An 18563-nucleotide genomic window follows, 5' to 3' on the forward strand; every position below is an offset into this window, starting at 1 on the left:
TGTAAAATAATATGTAAAAAATAGGGCACAATGTACTGTATTGCTGATTTTGTATGAGTTTTACCTGTTTTTGCAATATATTTCACTTCATTGTGTTGTGTTTTATGGTTATATTTTATAGATATATAAACATAAAATAATATAATAAAAAATATAATAAAATATTGACTTTTTATTTACAAGTGAAATGTAATCCACACACCTCTATCAAGACCAATAGAAATTGCAGAGATGATTCGATCAAATTTTACAAACTCTAATTTAATCAGAATGATTAAACAAAGTAGCTGTATAATAACAAAAACATTTTATTTATTTCTGAGAGATATATATATATATATATATATATATATACAATCACAGTAGCTGTATATCATGTATTGTAGCAAAAAAACAAAACAAAAAAACAATTTTATTATGAAGTAAAATGCAAAAAATCATTATCTGAACCAGTAATGAAAGCACGTTTTATTTTCCGCATAGGCCTGGAGAGTGTTGATCACTACCCCATCCTAGTGGCTGTTTCAGGAATATTGGTGCGCATTCTGGTCGACTCCGATAAACAAGGGTGAGTTTATGGCTTTGTGTTTCATTATTTTCCCCTGTATATAATGGGATTTCCACATTTATGCGTGTTGTCTGGTTGAATTACTGATGTAGACTAAGACAATGTGCATTAAGGTAATATACGGTCACGCCGGCCAGCCCTGCGCTGTCGTTTTACACAAACCAAGCTTCTGTTTTATTTGATTCTGTCTGGATTTGGTCAGTGGGACTCCATGACTTGTGTTTCTGGTTCAAGAGGCATTTTCCTTTTCAAAGAGCACATTTGTTCTGAGGAAATGGGCACATGGCAGAGGTTTGTGTGTTGGCTTGAGTGCCGTGTGACTTTGGTCTGAGCTCCAGGAGCAATCGACAGTTAATTGCATGCTCTGCTGCCTGAGGGAAGTCTGACAGCCACCTCGTCCCTGTTGTGTGTCTGTGGGCTGAGAAGAGGGTCAGAGCAACAGGATTCAGGACAGAACCTGTCCGGTGGGGAGGTGAAATCTAATAACGAGCTCCTGTTGGAAGAAATGAGACGTCTGAGAGACTAAAGAAAGGACAAACAGGGGCTCCAATTTATCACCATCGTTCCTGCTCTCAGGAGTTTTTTTTTTTTTTTTCTTTTTGTGGCATTTGAAATGTTGTTTCTACTATAAGCAGAAGCTTTGTGGCAATTTTGTTCTTTCTTTTGTATTAGTCTTTTGCTAAATACTGCTAAATAGCTTCTTTTTTTAAACTAAATTAATACTTTTAAAGGGCACCTATTATGCAAAATCCACTTTTACAAGCTGTTTGGACAGAAATGTGTGTTGGAATTGTGTGTACACAGCCATCTTAGAATGATAAAAATCCATCCAGTCTTTTTTTTTTGTCTTTATAAAACCAAACCAGGCTCAAAAAATGAGCGGTTTGGATCCTGTCTGCAATATGACATCATATTGCGGTAGCCCCGCCCTCCGCTAATCACTGACAGGCGTGTGTTAACATTTCCTCAGCTCTCAGTGTGTTGTGCCATGTCCGCCATTGTGTCTGCGTGCGATCGGCTGGGTCGCATCCATCGTTACAAAGCGGCTGTGAAAAACTAAACAAGTACATAAATTATTCAAACTACCATAACGAGACATTCTGGTTCATTCGCATTATTGTTTCTTCTGCTGTAGTCTCTCCTTGTTCTGGGTCTGAGTCCGGTTCGTACATGTACGGCTGAATACCGATCCTCTCGCTCTCACTCATGTTGCTTCTCCTCTCTGTTTATTGCCATACGCAGAGCAGAGACGTCTAGGCTCCGCCCCCTTCTGGAGTCGGGCGGGAAGTTGCAGCTCATTTTCATGTAAGGGGACACACCCCTGAAACAGCACTTTTTAGACCCACCCCAAAAATTGTACTTTTCAACACGTTATAATAGGCCTGGGCGATAAAACGGTATCGATATTTATCGGCGGTACCCCTTCGGTATCGATAGAAAAAATGTTCGATATAGCGCATGATATAGGCACGTGCTATGAGTGACGCAGACAGCACACACAAACACGAACACATGCTGAAATGAGTGCTGTGCCTGCCTGTGATGAGGAGATTGTGAATAAAGAATGAATATTAGTCGAATTTAAAATAAACATTTGCATTTGAATGTTAGGAGTGCGTCAGGGAGCGTCATCAGTGGCGCGCGAGATGCGGTGATGATGTAAGTGACGTTGCATTTTAATGTTTTGTTAATCTAGCCCACGAGACGCGCCGCTGCTGCGTTATTCATTCAAAATATTAGAGAAATATAGAAGCTCAATGCGGAGAACATCTTGAATGGGTTAAAACCGAAACCAAGCCATTCACACAGAACGCATATTCAGTGCATTTTTTAGACGGACAAATACGACTGCTGCACTCGCGTCTCACATAAGAGATGTATAGAAAGCCATGCAAACTTAAAACAAATTTGTGGAGGTGTATTCGTTTTCACTGCGTCTCATATGTTTTTAAATGCAGTCTGTGTGAATGGCGCTTCGGGTCTTTGGATTAATCAATGCATAAATACATGATGCTGTTTTGTTCATATTTGTTTATGCAATTTACGAAATTATATTTGATTTTTATGAGTTAATTTAGACGTAATGCACGTTTTTATAGTTACTTCCTTGCATTGACAATTGAAATGTGCTGCCTTATTTTGCTCATTGCGCCCTCCTGTGGCCTCGGGAGACAGTTAGACCTATACAATAAAGACCTATTTAATCTGCATATAAAACATTAGAAATGAAATGTTTGTTTAATTTTTATTGTGTTTGATTGTTAAAACAAAAAATATGTGTTGTTTGTCTCAAATTGTGTTAATTATAAATACAGTTGTTAAATGTAAACATTTTTGTTTAAATAAATTGCTTTTTGTTTTAAAAAAGGTTATAAAAAATGTCAATAATTATAGATACCAAACGATATGAAACATTATATCGTTTTTAGCTATATCGCCCAGCCCTACGTTATAATAAATGATCTGTATGGTATTTTGAGCTGAAATTTCACAGGAGAGCCATAAGAATAATATTATATCTTGTAAAAGGGGCATAATAAGTGCCCTTTAATCAGCAGGGATGCATTTAATTGATCAAAAGTGACAGTAAAGACATTTATAGTGTTACAAAAAAGTTATATTTCAAATAAATGCTGTTTGTTTTTTTTAGCTTTCAATTCATCAAATAATCCTGGGAAAAAAATAAATTATCACAGTTTCCACAAAAATATTGGGCAGCACAACTGTTTTATAAATTACAGTTTAAAATATATTCACATAAAACAGCTACTTTAAACTGTAATAACATTTCACAATCTTACTGTGTTTACTGTATTAATGATCAAATAAACGCAGCCTTGGTGAGCAGAAAAGACCACTTTTTAACATAAAAAACAACCCCAAACTTTTGAATGGTACAGAGATGAATGTGCAACCAAAATATCATTACTTTTATATTTGCTTTCTTAAAATTCATAGTTTGGATGGATACAAATATTGTTCATGTCACAAAGCACAAGATTACTGACTCTAAAAAGTGTTTTTTTTTTTGCAATAAAATTTTTAATCCAGGGCCATTTAGTTATCAACCCTTGTAACATTTAACGCTCTTACGTTCCCAGTTAGTCTAGGGTTAGAGGAACAGGTAACAGAATAAAACGGTGATGTGTGGAGGCAGCCAGGTTCAATTCCCAACCCCAGAGCTTTAACAAAGGCCAAGAATCTCGATATCAAAACAAGTTATTTTATTTGACAGATATGGGAGGATGTCAAAACTTCAAGAGGGGGCAAGGCCAAAATAACAAACATAAACCCTCTAACTATTTGGGAGAAACTAACTAAGCTATACAAAGAAAAGAAAACAAAAATACAATAGATATAACTACCTCCCTAACTAGCATAAACAAGAGAAAAACAAGATAAAGAAAATGGCACCCAGCTCTCTACTAACACATTCCCAGTAAATTAACAATGTAAGTTTAATAGATAACAAACAGTAACATAAGTAAAGGCAAACAAATAGTAACTTCCAAAACAAACCAGATTTCTTGTCGTAGGCATCAATTACCACAAGAGTGTTAACACAATAACACTGTAACGAAATCATTCAACAAAATATTAACCAAAACAACTAATAAAGCTTTTTTTGGGTTGAGAATAGAAGCCTCACGACGCAGCCTCCACACACACCTTCCGCTGTGCAATGGTGCTGCTTAAATCCTCACGGCTTCCCCTCCTCCTGCAATCACATCAGATCACCAATCATTGGAATCAGGTGGCAGCCATTACCTCCTGCTTATAGGAAGTAAAAGGGATAGAGAGAGAGAAACCGGGAGAGAACAATCGGAAAAACAAATACGTCCTTGGACGTAACAAACGCCTAAGCATTTTCAATGTAATAAACCTGTTTAGACTTGGGAGAAAATGCCCATTTCTATTAATATTTTTTCTTAAATTATAATGCAGGTATGTAATTTACTTAATGGAACACACAGAAGTGCATGGCAGAATTTATTTAGTTATTTATTTAAATTAAATTCCATATTTACTGTGACAGGGTTGAAATAATGTAGCACTTCAGGTTTAGTATTAGTGATAACAAATAATTATTTAGCAATGTTATAGAATTTTATAGAATATAGTTTTTAAGAACCTATATTTGTTGATGGCAAATCAAGTGTTCATAGCTCTCATACTTTGGGCCTGTGATGGGAGAATAGGAATTCCAAAACAAAACACAAAAAACAACACAAATCAATAAAACACAACACAAAACAAAAAACAACAACACAAAACAAAAACACAAAACAAAACTAAAAAAACAACAACAACAACACAAAACAAAACCAAAAACAACACAAAACAAAACAAAAACAACACAAAACAAAATACAACACAACACAACACAAAAAAACAACAACAACAACACATCACAAAAACACAAAACAACAAAAAACAACAACACAACACAAAAAAACAAAACAAAAACAACACAAAACAAAATACAACAACACAAAAACACAACACAAAACAAAAACACAAAACAATTTTAATAAAGTAAAATGTATGACTTAAAGCTTGGTATTAAAACAAATGGCAGTATTTCCTGAGAATGAGCAATATACTTTCTCATTGCTGGCGAAAAGCGTAGTGAATAGTGTAAGAAAACAATTTGGGACACAGCCTGCATTTTCTTATCTGTATTAAAAAAAAAAAAAAGGAGTATTGCGTATACTTTCAGAATACATCTCTTTCAGAAATGTATTTTTGATGTGCAGCTTTGATATTTGTCTGGGTCATGAAGAAATGAAATATACCAGGGATAACAAGGATCATGACTGGCCTTTGAGGACATTTCTGAGGATATTTAAAGGACATTCCTGCATGTTGCTGCAATCTTATGAAGCTGTCAGTAGATATGGGCATTAGACAGGCTTTTATGGCATCGCTCTTGAACTTTCCAAACCTGTGATCAGTGCTGATTCTCAGAAAAGTGCTGAAGCTGCTTTGAACTTCCACCATGGAAGTTTTCTCTGGAAGAATAATGAATCATTCATATGATTCCTGGAAAACCCTGATAGACGGCTCTCGGTCGTCGAAGGCTTGTGAATTAGTGTGAGCGCTGAGCTTCACACTTCTCAGGCTGTGTGGTGTAGAAACATCTGTTTAATGTGTGTGAATCCAGAATGAATCAATGCTTTAGAGATAACAAGAGAATAGACAGATAAATCGCACAGAATTTGAAATGGTTTCCGTCAATAATCGTCAAACAGCATCCAGTAAAAGCTTGAGCGTAGGTTTACTGTCATATTCTAGTTTACAGTATAATCAGGCTGCTGATTTCTGGTTTTGATATCACTGTTGCGTTTTGAGGGTTTGACTGCTGCTGCTCTTGTTCATTATTCTTTATGTATAGCTGATTTGGTAGCTCAATGTCTTTTGAGATTAAGTATTAGATTTGAGAATTAAATTGAGTTAATTGGTCAAGTAAGATGATGCTCAGGAGGCATTTGTTGTATTTGAATTGTTCACAAAAGTTAAACCCAATGCAATATGCAGTGCAATACAGTATAAAATGCACTTTTACAAATAACATGGACATAACCTTTTTTTTAGCATCAAAACATTTGTTTAAATTTACATTCATTTAAACTTTTTTTGTTTTGTGGTGGTTTGTTTTTATTTATTTTTTGTTCTATTCTGTTTTTGTTTCTGTTTCTGGGTTTGTTTGGTTCAGTAAATTATTTATTTATTTAAATTCCCATACTTTGTTTAGTAATATTTCATAATTGTGATGAGTAGTAAGTACATTGTGTATCAAGTCCATTCACTTGTCTTGAGTATATAATTATTTATACTGGGATATTGTTTTGTGTATTTTAGGTTCACTTCCTACTTTTTTATTATATTTATTATATTACTACTTGTTATTATATAATATTTAATATTTAATGTTTTAATATTTGTCTTGTGGTGTGACATCAATTTTAAATGTATTTTAATAGTCTTGTAATATCTAAATATTTGTATTATAAATGCATTCTTTCAATAAATTATGTCACAAAAACGGCATAGTTATGAAAGAATAAAATGTTGGCGCCTCCATCTGTCCTGCAGTAGCCCAAGCGCGCTACTGTTCAGCTTCCACACTCCGCACAAACACGTGAACTGCGCACTTTTTCTAGGCTAACATTAGATTGAACTGCCATGTAAAGTTGCTACTACATACATATTTCAGATGATAAGCCATATTTGAAGTCGATTAATGTTAGGTGAGCATATGGATGTCCTGCCTGATGTACTATATTACCACATAGACCAGCGGTTAACGATTTGTCCATCGACTGCGTGATTTCGCCACTTCGTGTGGATTTTTTTTTTTTCTGCGACTAATGAAATTTTGGTCGACCAAGCCTCTTCTCGTCGACTAACAGTTAGTCGACTATTAGGGGGCAGCTCTATCTTTTGTATACTTGTATGGACACATTTAATTGCATAATTATTGATTGAAGATTATTTCATGTAATATATATCCTATATTTCATTTTGTCAGTTATATTCCTCTTTAATTTTACTTGCTAGTGAATTATGTAATATGAATCTTATCTTCAGGACCTACTGAGCTGCTTTGCAGTTTTTCTGCTGTTGCTCACAGCAACTGCACCAATTACCCAGAATGCTGTGGTGTTCTCTTATCTTCTCAAGATGGCCTAGCTTCTCTCTCCACATGCTGCGATAAGACCTGACCTTTCTCTTTGAAGCCACAAGACTTCTTCTACTTGTTTTATAAGGTCACACTAAGCCTATACACACACTGGACACAGACATTGAGGTTGTCAGGTCATTTCTGTTTACAGGTGAACATGAGAGATTGTGTCTTGAGAAGATGACCTTTACGCACTCGACCAAACCGCAACATCTCAGGCAAAAGCTAAGGCGAAAAACAGTCGTCCTCACCGATTTCTCCGAGCGTTTAGAAGTGTGCAGCATGTCTGTAGGTTTTCATTTTTCTTGTTCTCATCTCGCTAATGGTTTGTTCTGACTTGAAAGCCAGACAGTTCCTTGATAATCCAGTTTGTTGGTAGATATCATATGTTCATATATATTGCGTTACGATTGGCATAATTTTATGACCTTGCAACTTCACTTTTAGTTTGATTTATGCAAGCAAACTAGGTGTGTTAAAACTACAGCTGTCATTCATACAAATGAATGAGTCAAAAAAAAATGGTTTGAATCAGTTTATTGTTGGGTTTTGATGCACTCACTGAACTGCCTTTAATTAAAAAAAATCTAAATAAATAAATAATAAAAAATAACATTAACCAACATATTATTTTTGTTTGGCGTATTTACAGTATGTCAGTTACTGTTTATTATTATTTTTTATATAATTTTATTTGGACCAATTATTGTTGGAATTAAGAACTGATAAAATTCCCTACCTTTCCCATCCCTTGTTTTGTTGCTTTGTTTTTTTTTTTGTGTGTGTTTTTATTCGTTTGTTTGCTTTGTTTTTGTTTTGTTTTGTTGGTTTTATTTTTTTGTTGGTTTGTTTTTGTTTTCTTTCTTTTTTGTTTTGTTGCATTTATTTATTGTTGGTTTGTTTTTGTTTTCTTTCTTTCTTTTTTGTTTTGTTGCTTTTATTGATTTTTTTGTTGGTTTGTTTTTGTTTTCTTTCTTTTTTGTTTTGTTGCTTTTATTTTTTTGGTTGGTTTGTTTTTGTTTTCTTTCTTTCTTTTTTGTTTTGTTGCTTTGTGTTTAGTTTCTTTGTTGTGACGCATCACAAAAAAGGTCACAAAAACTGCATGTACAGTTGTTATTAAAGAATAAAATTGCAATTTGTAATCGTTTTAGATTTGATATCATGTAATTTTTTTTACCTAAAAATCTAGAGGGCAGATAATTGCCTCTGAAACACCTCTGCTATCGTCAGATGGTAAATGGGGAGCAAACTGAACTACTGCTAAATTTGGCATATTATATCCGGCACAAATTTGCTAATAAGAAAATAATTGGTGTGACACCTGGCACCTTCCCTCTTTCCTGACTTCCTACAGAAATCTGCACTTGCTCGAAGTGTGGGGCTGTTGTCATGGTTCATTTTTCTCTTCTATTGAAACATTCAACTTAAAAATGTGGACTAAGCTAATTTACTTATTTTGTGTGCATGTCTTGCATGTTTTGATATGCAAGTTTGCAGTTTGGAGTTTTTTTGTTTTTTTTTGGTCCACAAACTTGATTTCAAGCAACCATTCGGAGTGACTTAAGGTTATTTGTCCCTGAACATTATGCAGTTTATTTAGTGTAGAGTTCTCAGCAGCTTGAGTTGCATTAGCATTTGTAGCGTTTAATTCACAAACTAAAAGCTTTACTTTTATATTTTATATTTTATATTTTCTCAGCTAATGTCAGAGGAAAACTCCAGCTATTTTTATTAGTTGTATCATTCAGATGTTGACATGATATTTTCCTTTAGTAAAACAATAAGCCACTTAAGGCTGTGTATTTTTAGTGATTTTACTATGTGTAAGAGGTGTGCCTAAACTCTCAAAACATGGTAAATTTATTTTTACACTTAGGCTGTGTATTGCATGTAAAAACATGTTAATTATATATATAAAAAAATCACACACATTTAATAATAATAAGAATAAACTTTTAATAACGTTCTGTATATAACAATCAAAATTTACATTTAAAAATATTCAGAATGTAATAGTGTAAATTTAAAATAAACATAATAGTTAGATTTACTAATTATCAGAATACTTAAAATAAACATTTTGTAATTACAATTTAATAATTAAAATGACCAGTTTATAATCAAAATTGCATAATCAGTATAAATAATAATCAGAATAATAATCAAAAAGTAATAATAACCAGAAAAAAATTATTAATCAATGTAATAATCAGAATACACATTTTATAATGATCCTAATTTAATAATAATCTGAATTTAGTAATAATCAGAAAAAAGCATTTTATATTAATCAGTGTAATAATCAGAATAAACATTTTATAATAACCAGAATTTAAAAATAATAATCAGAATGTAAAAATAACTAGAATAAAAATGTAATAATCAGTAATAAATGTTCATAAGGGGAAAAATTATAATAATTGTAATAATAAGAAGAACATTTCATAATGATTAGAATATAATAATCCAAATATAATTATCAGAATAAACTGTTTTTCCATCAAGCAACTCATTGAGCACATTTACATGCACACCAGTAAGCTGATAACTCACAAATATCAGCTTATTAAAATAACCAGTTTTCCCCGTTTACATGCACATCAGTAACCTGACAACGCAAGTAAGCTGCGTTTACTTATTGCGTTTACATGCCGTGCGAAATCGGAGTAAGAGGCAAAAAACTACCTGTTGCGACCATTTATGACCTTACTCCGAAAACGGGTTACCGCGTTTACATGACCAAGTGCGTTTTCGGCTTATTAAGCATAATCGGCTTAAGAACGTGCATGTAAATGCGCTAATTAACTCTAGGCTGTTTACAGCCGGCTAGCGAGTTGGCACGTTAATATACAATATATTGTGCAGTCCCAGATGTGTATTTAATTCTTCGAACATGGCTTCTCTAGGCCAGGTTTAGAGCCTCTCTGTTATATCTATTATAATATTTTACTATAATATTGGTTATGGAGCTTCAGTTATAGATAACACTAAATTATTCGATGCTCTTACACTCTTGCATTTGTAGCAGTAAAACATGTCCAGTTTTCCATGTGTGAATGATATTGGACTAGTCACTAGTATAATAAAGTATTTCAGTTATTCCATTTTCCATTTTGATCGTGATTCGTCGGCCAGACACTATCAATTTAACAGCAGTGTAATGGAGTGACCATTAAGTGCGTGTTTGAATGGGAAATGGGAAATGCATGTTTGATCTTGTGTATAACAGTGCCAGGTTTGGCACAGCCCAGTCTTGATGCTCTCAATATGAGCCTTTACTGTGAGGTCAGGTCTCTCAGCAACTGGGATCCTTAATTCATGTCCAATGAGCTCTTCACATCTCCTGTCATCTCCTCCAGACGGCCTGTGATTCTCCACAGGAACCAAAGAGCTTTGTTGGACCTCTGCCACGCTCCTTGTGTGTGGATGATCCAGCCATCCCATAGCTTTTAGTGTAGATTGAAGAAACCACATTGAGCCACACCAACAAACAAACCCGTTCCACACCTATACGACTTACTTTCTTCAGTGGAAAACAAGAGAAGATATAATGAAAAATGCCCATACTATGAAAGTCAATGGACTCCAATGTTTGACCTCCTGAGAGGCTTAAAGTTGTTCTCCAGCTCTGCTCATCATCTTGGAGTTAAAAAACAAAGAAAATTATGGTCGATGATGACATTTCTATCTCGTTCACAGAAAATAATTGCACTAATGAGCTCCTCATTGTATCCTGTCCTTTAGAGGTCACTTAAAACCATTCTCTTGAGGTCATAAAACATCCCAGGGCACTTAACTTAGAGTAAGGGGTGTTACCTTGGTTTCGACCTTGGTCTTTGGGATAAATGTCCCCCAAAGGTCCATTAAGACCCTTCTTAATAATCTCTTCAATGTGAATTACTTCTCTGAGATCATCTTCTGTCCACCCCCATATAGCATAATGGTGATAGACCACTGCAGTATTGTTCAAAGGAGGTCAGTGGAAGTTCTTCAACAAGGGCTAAACTGCTACCATTTTCTAAAAGTTTTGTGGTTGTACCATAGTACCGTTATGATAAGATGATAAAACCATGGTCAATATTGATGTTTTTGGTGTCAAGTCTAGCACTGGCAATTCATTTTCTTCAGAAAATATGATTTACGGGTAAGAATTAGGTTTTTTGCATTGAAAAAACATGAGATGGTAGCTTTGAAATGGAAAAAAGTAAGCTCTCGAGAAGCATTTATTTATATATATATATATATATATATATATATATATATATATATATATGTATATAGAACAGTTAACTCTTTACCGTTGACATGTTTTGGCTTTGTTAGTGTCTGTTTTGTGTGCACAATGTGGATAAGCTACAACAGGTTAACATGTCAGCAGTGTGGCACTTCATCATGACCAAAAATGTTGCTAGTAGCAATATGTAAAATCTGTTTGGCTGAAATATCGCGAGGCGTCTCGTTACTAAAGAATTTTACCACTTGTGAACACGACACCCTGAACAGTAGACCAAGTTCAATTACCAGTTACTGAAATGTAATTATCGACATTTCTTTTTTCTTTTTTTTTTTGTTTCGGTAAAAAAAAAAAAAGACATCTTTGAGCAATATCATTAGTAAATATTCATTTAAATATTTATGCATTATTGTGAGGAAGAATAATTATGAATCGTTGATATCTGATTTTAACATACTTCTTCTTCAAAAAAAATAAAATAAAAAAATTAGCCTAACCATTATTTTCTGCATTTTCATAACTAAAAGCAACAAATATAATAACTCTTTATAAAAATAAAAAAAAGATGTCATGAACACTGTGTCATGTATAGAAGCCCGTTTCTGCAGTGGGATACATAAAAAAAAGGTAATTGTGTAATTTGGACTCTTTTGTAAATGCGAGATATAAAATTCGAATTCTGACTTTTTTTCTCGCAATTCTGACTTTGCATCTCATAATTCTGTTTGTTTTCATCCACGAAAAAAAAAATGTATTGTGACTTTCTCACAATTCTGACTTTTCTTCTTAGATTTGTCTGTCTAGTGCGTGTTCACATATTGTAGAAATGCAATGCATAAGGAGCACAGTGGAATGCAAAAATGTACTGAATGATTAGCATGTTTATATACCATTGTACTTGCATGTTAGCCCAAGTTACTTCAAAGATCATCATTATATCACTGATATGTTTTCTGAACCCCATGGTACTAGCATGGTATTAAATCCCAAAAAACATAATGGCTTTTTTTTTTTTTTTGTACTACGCCATTAATCAAGCTACACATATAACTGATGCTAATATTCAGCCTGAAAATAAAACACGTGACAGATAAAAGGCATTAGCATTATTAGCATAATTTCATATAGTAAAGCCTTTGCGACTGTGTTTGTTTTGACGTTCTCGTGTTGAGCACACATTCGTTAGTGGCTCATTCATATGCGGGGCTTGATGAAGCGGAGCCAAAAGTGTGTCATTTTGCCACTTTTTAATTAGCCCATTTCTCCTTTAGCCCACTGACAAAAGCGAAGAGAGAGGCGAAAGCGAAAGAGAGGACAAAGCAAAGCAGCATTAACGCACCCTCCATTAACTGAAGTGTCAGACATGTTCTTCTCTGCAGCTGGTGCTACAGTAAAAACAAAGCCAAAAAGGTTTTCCTTAGACGAGTGCTTTAGTTAGTTACTTAGCATATTTGTTATTTGAAAAGATAATGAAACTAATGGCTATATTGATTTTCATTTAACAAAGTTTGACAGACTGTATAGAATGTGATTGTATGTCAGAATTAGCGATGCAACAAATTGCGACAAATTAAAAAATTTGTCTGAAAGCTAATTAATCGAGTTGCTATATTATATAATCTTTGTTTAACAATGTTTGATAGACTGTACAGAATCTGATGTGAACATCAGAATTAGTGATGCAATGAAATTACGTCAAATGAAAAAAAACAAAAAAATGTCCGAAAGCTAATGAAACGAATGGTTATATTAACCTTCATTTAACAAAGAAACACTGTACAGAATGTGATGCGTATCTCAGAATTAGTGATGCAATGAAATTACGTCAAATGAAAAAAACAAAAAAATGTCCGAAAGCTAATGAAACGAATGGTTATATTAACCTTCATTTAACGAAGAAACACTGTACAGAATGTGATGCGTATCTCAGAATTAGTGATGCAATGAAATTACGATAAACAAAATAGGAAATTTGTTCGTAATGGCAAAAAAACAATACAAAAAACAATTTTCTACAATATTAGCTACAACTGTTCATTGTCAAACATGTCAGCGGTGTGGACGCATTTCACTGTGACCAAAAATTATGCTAGAGTAGCAAGATGTAAAATGTATTTTTGGTTTCGGTTTATGGTTAAATGAAATTTTTGGTTTAGTTTAAAAGTAAATTAATAAATTAGTGCATCGCCAGTCAGGATTCAATCATGATACATCACAATGTCATTTTTGATTGTGATTTAAATGGTTGACAAATATTTATGCTAGTGCTGTCAAACGATTAATCGCGATTAATCACATCCAAAATAAAAGTTTTTATTAACATAATATAAATATATGTGTGTGTACTGTGTATATTTATTATGTATATATAAAAGCACAAACATGCAGTATATATTTTGTGTAATTACATGTATATATTTATATTCATATAATTTATATTATATATAAATATATTTATTATATAAACATAAAAAAAATATATGCATGTATATGCAAATATATGCATGCATGTGTTTGTATTTATATATACATAATAAATATACACAGTACACACATATATTATGTAAACAAAAACTTGTATTTTGGATGCGATTAATCATGATTAATCGATTTGACAGCACAAAATAAACAATCGCCCACCTGAAATGTTGACACAGTATTGTGGGGAATGAGAATCTGGATTAACCAAATACATGCACTGTACTTCACCATGCGTTAGCCATTGCTAAGTTAGCTTAACTGCTAGCCACTGAGTTTCTGCCTTCACATTGGTTGCTATTAGTTAGTAAATATAATGTCATTGAGGATTTTTAAAAAGACTGAAACACAGAGGTCTGGGTTAGCAGTTAGCAAAGATGCTACTATACAGTTAGCTATGACTTTTGTTTAGGCAAACAGTGTTCCTATCATCAGTTCTTTTTCTCTTCTAATTTACTGTTAAATGCCAAAAAGAATATTTAAACCACTTGGTAAAATCAGTTGGAAACTTTTACTAGCCATTTTGCTAACTTTTGCTAATTAATTTGCAAATTCAGGCTTAAAACAGCATGAGGGTGAGCACTTTTTTTTTGGGGTGAACATCTCTTTAAGCTCAATTGTAAAGGTTCTCTTGGAGAACTGCGGAGTTTGACTGACGTAAAACAACAGTGAGGCGCAGCGTCAGTGTGATGCATTCATTCTGATAACGCATACATACGCCTCCCTGATCTCTTGAGGAAGAAAAAATCAATTTAGATAATTTCCTTCCATTATTGTTGGCTAAAAGGCATCAGATACAGCCTGCAGTGCTGTACTAATTAGATTGTGACACAGTGTAATTGGCTTTAGCAGCTTTAGGGGAAGGAATGGACTGTGAGGAGGGGAACATTTCACCCTCATTGTCTTTTCAACACCCCGAGCAGGACGTGCTGATAACCTCCTGACCACCGATTCAGTCACTGCCTATTGTTCTGCCTGTCTAATGAACACACTAGCAGAAAGTACAGTGATATTTCTTTTACTTAGTCTCATAGAGAAGCCACTTTTTGGCATGCTATCAAGGTAATACCATCTTTTTTGGACTTGTACAGGAGGAATGCCATGCTTTTTGGACATATGTCATGGTAAAATCTTTTTTGGACATATGTACTATAGTAATGTTATAGATTTACTATAGTACTATACTATAGATTTAGCATGATAAAACAATGTTTTTAGACATTGTACCATGGTAAATCCATGCGCTTTGAACATGCGCAGTGATTATACCATGTTTTTTGTTTGTTTGATTTACAATGGTAATACATTGTTTTTTGGATATGGTACCATGGTACATCAATGCTTTTTGAACATGTACAGTGATTATACTTTTATTTTATTTATTTAGTTATTTATTTTTTGATTTACCATGATAATACAATGTTTTTAGATATAGTGCCATGGTAAATCCCTGTATTTTGAACAAATACAGTGATTATACCATGTATTCTGGATTTACCATGATAATACAATGTTTTAAGATATAGTGCCATGTTAAATATTATTTTTGAACATATACAGTGATTATACCATGTTTTTTTTTTTTGGGATGAACGATAATAATGGTGTTTTTTTATTTTATTTTATTATTACTATATTTTTTGTTTTTGTATAAGTACCATGGTAAATCCATGCATTCTGAACACATACAGTGACTATACCATGTTTTTTTTTTTTTGGTGTACCATAATAATGCAATGCTATTTTATATGGTACCATGGTAAATCCATGTTTTTTGAACTTATACTGTACAGTCATGTTTTTTTCCCAACATTTATTTATTTATTTATTGAGATGTGGTACTATGGTAATACCTTGTTTTTTGGACTTATATCATGTAAATACCATGTTTATGAGTATGGTAATTATTCAGTACCTTTGCATTATTTGGTGCTGCTTTCATATGAATTCCTATTTTGAATGGATCTTTTTGGCAAAAAGCATAATGGCTTAAATTGTTACTCTGTAATCTAGTTGAAGGCAGTTAATTGCAAAATAATTTGTCAACTACAAATACGTTTCTAACCTCAGCTCCAGAAATTAAAATTAGATAGATGGTTATTAGATATGATGCCAGCAGCCTGCTGAGCGACGTCTGACTTCACTTTATTTCAGAACATGAGTCACAACACAAAGTCAGTCCTAATAATATTCCCGCTTTCAGAAGATCGTTTGCATTAATTCCTCAAAAGCCAGCACATAATTCAGAGCAGCTTTAGATCTTAAAACAATCCCATCAGTTTGACGGCGCAGAGCTCAGAAGTTCTGCTGGGCTCGACGGATTCATCTGAAAAGCTTTTAATGTTGATGGTTTCAGTCACCTTGACTCGCATATCACGCATATCAAGACGTTGAACATTGTGACAGTGTTCAGTTTTGCATCGCTAACAAGCCTGCCATCCATAAAGCCTTTTTTTTTTTTAAATAAAATATGACTCCTTATTAAAATAAATGGATTATTTACACTATTTTTATGACCACCAGCTTACTCTTTTGCTGTATTACATTCTGAAGCCTCTGGCAGCAATAGCTGTGAGCGTTTGGTCCGTGGCACTCGGTTCATGTCATGATTCTCGACTGCAGCAGTTGTTAATTCTTACCGTGTTTGACGCAGTTTTCAGGATTGATCTGTACTGTAGTGACAGTTCATCAGCATTGATTCTTGCTGCTGTCGCAAACACTCGTCTTCAGTGCTGGATGATTGTGCGACTTGAGACATCTGCAGCCACATCGACCCTTCCTATACACACCCTGCTACACATTCAACCTCAACCTCACGCTCTGCCTCTGGATCTTAATTTGCTATTCATTATTTTCTTCTTATTATTATTAATCAGTGCATTAAAACAACACATATAATCATGGAATGACACCTGCTTTTTATTATAAAATTTAATTATACATTGTACATGTATATATAAAATGTTTGATATATATAAGATTTAATGTACAATACACGCTCAGAAAAAAAGGTACAAAAGCTGTCACTGGGGCGGTACCTTTTCAAAAAGTACACTTTTGTACCTTTTAGGTACTAATATGGACTCTTTAGGTACAACGGTGTGCCTTACCGCCCTAGTGGCTTTTTATTATAAAATGTAATTATACATTGTACATGTATATATAAAATGTTTGATATATATAAGATTTAATGTACAATACACTCTCAGAAAAAAAGGTACAAAAGCTGTCACTGGGGCGGTACCTTTTCAAAAAGTACACTTTTGTACCTTTTAGGTACTAATATGGACTCTTTAGGTACAACGGTGTGCCTTACCGCCCTAGTGGCAGCTTCTGTACCTTTTTTTCTGAGAGTGTATATATAAATACCTCTTGATATGTCACATGATCCTTCTGAAATCATTCTAATATGCTGATTTAGTGCTGGGTTACTAATAATGGTTCATATTATCAATGTTGAAAACTATATAATATTTTTGTGGAAACCATTACAGCGTTTAGGACTCTGATAAATAGACAGTTCAAAAGAACAGCATTTATTTTAATCAGAACATTTTTGTAACATTAGAAATGTTTTATTATTACTTTTGATTAATGTAGCATGCCATTGCTGAGAAAATATAATTTTTTGTTTATTTATTTATTTATTTTATTCTTACTTAGCCAATCTTTTGACTGGTGGTGTATCACGTTTGCCACAAAAATATTAAGTAGAAAAAACAGTTTGCAACATTGATAATAATCAGAAATGTTTTATGAGCAGCAAATCAGTATATTAGAATGATTTCTGAAGATCATGTGACACTGAAGACTGGAGTAATGATGCTGAAAATTCAGCTTTGATCACAGGAATAAATTATATTTTAAAATGTATTACAATAGAAAACAGTTATTTTAAATTGTAATAATATTTCACAATATAGCTTCTTTTACTGTATTTTTTTGAACAAATAATAGCATTCTTTTTAAGCTCAAAAGACTTTTTAAAAACAACTAACTTTAAATAAGACTTTAGACTTTTTTCTTCCAAACATCTGTCTAGTAGGATAAATCAGAAGAAATAAATGATTAAAAAAAAAATAATAATAAAAATAAATATATATATATGGGTAAAAAAATTAATATAAAATATGTTCTGAAAAGAAGAAAAAAAAATCATGTTTTTAGAATAAGAAAAAATGGTTGCTATGGCAACCGTAGGCTATTGGTGTTGAGCCTCTAACGGTCTCAAACTGACAAGTATTGAGTCAGACATCAAAGCTTTGACATGAGCAGTGCTGTAACTTCAGCCGTCATATTAGGTGTGCGCACCGACTCAGGATTCCTTCAACATGGTTTGCCTATTCACCTTATTTCACTTTATTTTACATTATTGGTACTCAAAGTCATGCAGAAGTGTTGCAGTGAAAGCAAGTCATGCATTGCAATGTGAAAAAAAAAACTAGATCAGTGCCATTTGAGTCTATGATGTTGTCTACACTACAAGTGTAACAGTGTGGACAGCTTCATTGATCATAATGATGGGAGTGATGATCTAGTTTTGCCACGCGCTTCCAGTGATTTTACCAGGCAAAAAAAAAAAAGTACAGTATATATAT

At 33.4% G+C, this 18563-nt stretch overlaps 1 protein-coding gene across 1 annotated transcript in view; it reads left to right on the plus strand.

Moving 5' to 3' along the window:
* rnf123 (ring finger protein 123) overlaps positions 1-18563 on the plus strand; it is a 174329-nt gene that overhangs the window by 88263 nt on the left and 67503 nt on the right. The window contains exon 36 of the mRNA XM_016506503.1: positions 484-568. Coding sequence (XP_016361989.1) covers positions 484-568 — 85 coding nt within the window. The remainder of the gene's footprint in view (positions 1-483; positions 569-18563) is intronic.

This window comes from Sinocyclocheilus anshuiensis, unplaced genomic scaffold, assembly GCF_001515605.1.
Source record: "Sinocyclocheilus anshuiensis isolate Anshui unplaced genomic scaffold, SAMN03320099.WGS_v1.1 scaffold2083, whole genome shotgun sequence".
Taxonomy (NCBI): Eukaryota; Metazoa; Chordata; class Actinopteri; order Cypriniformes; family Cyprinidae; genus Sinocyclocheilus; species Sinocyclocheilus anshuiensis.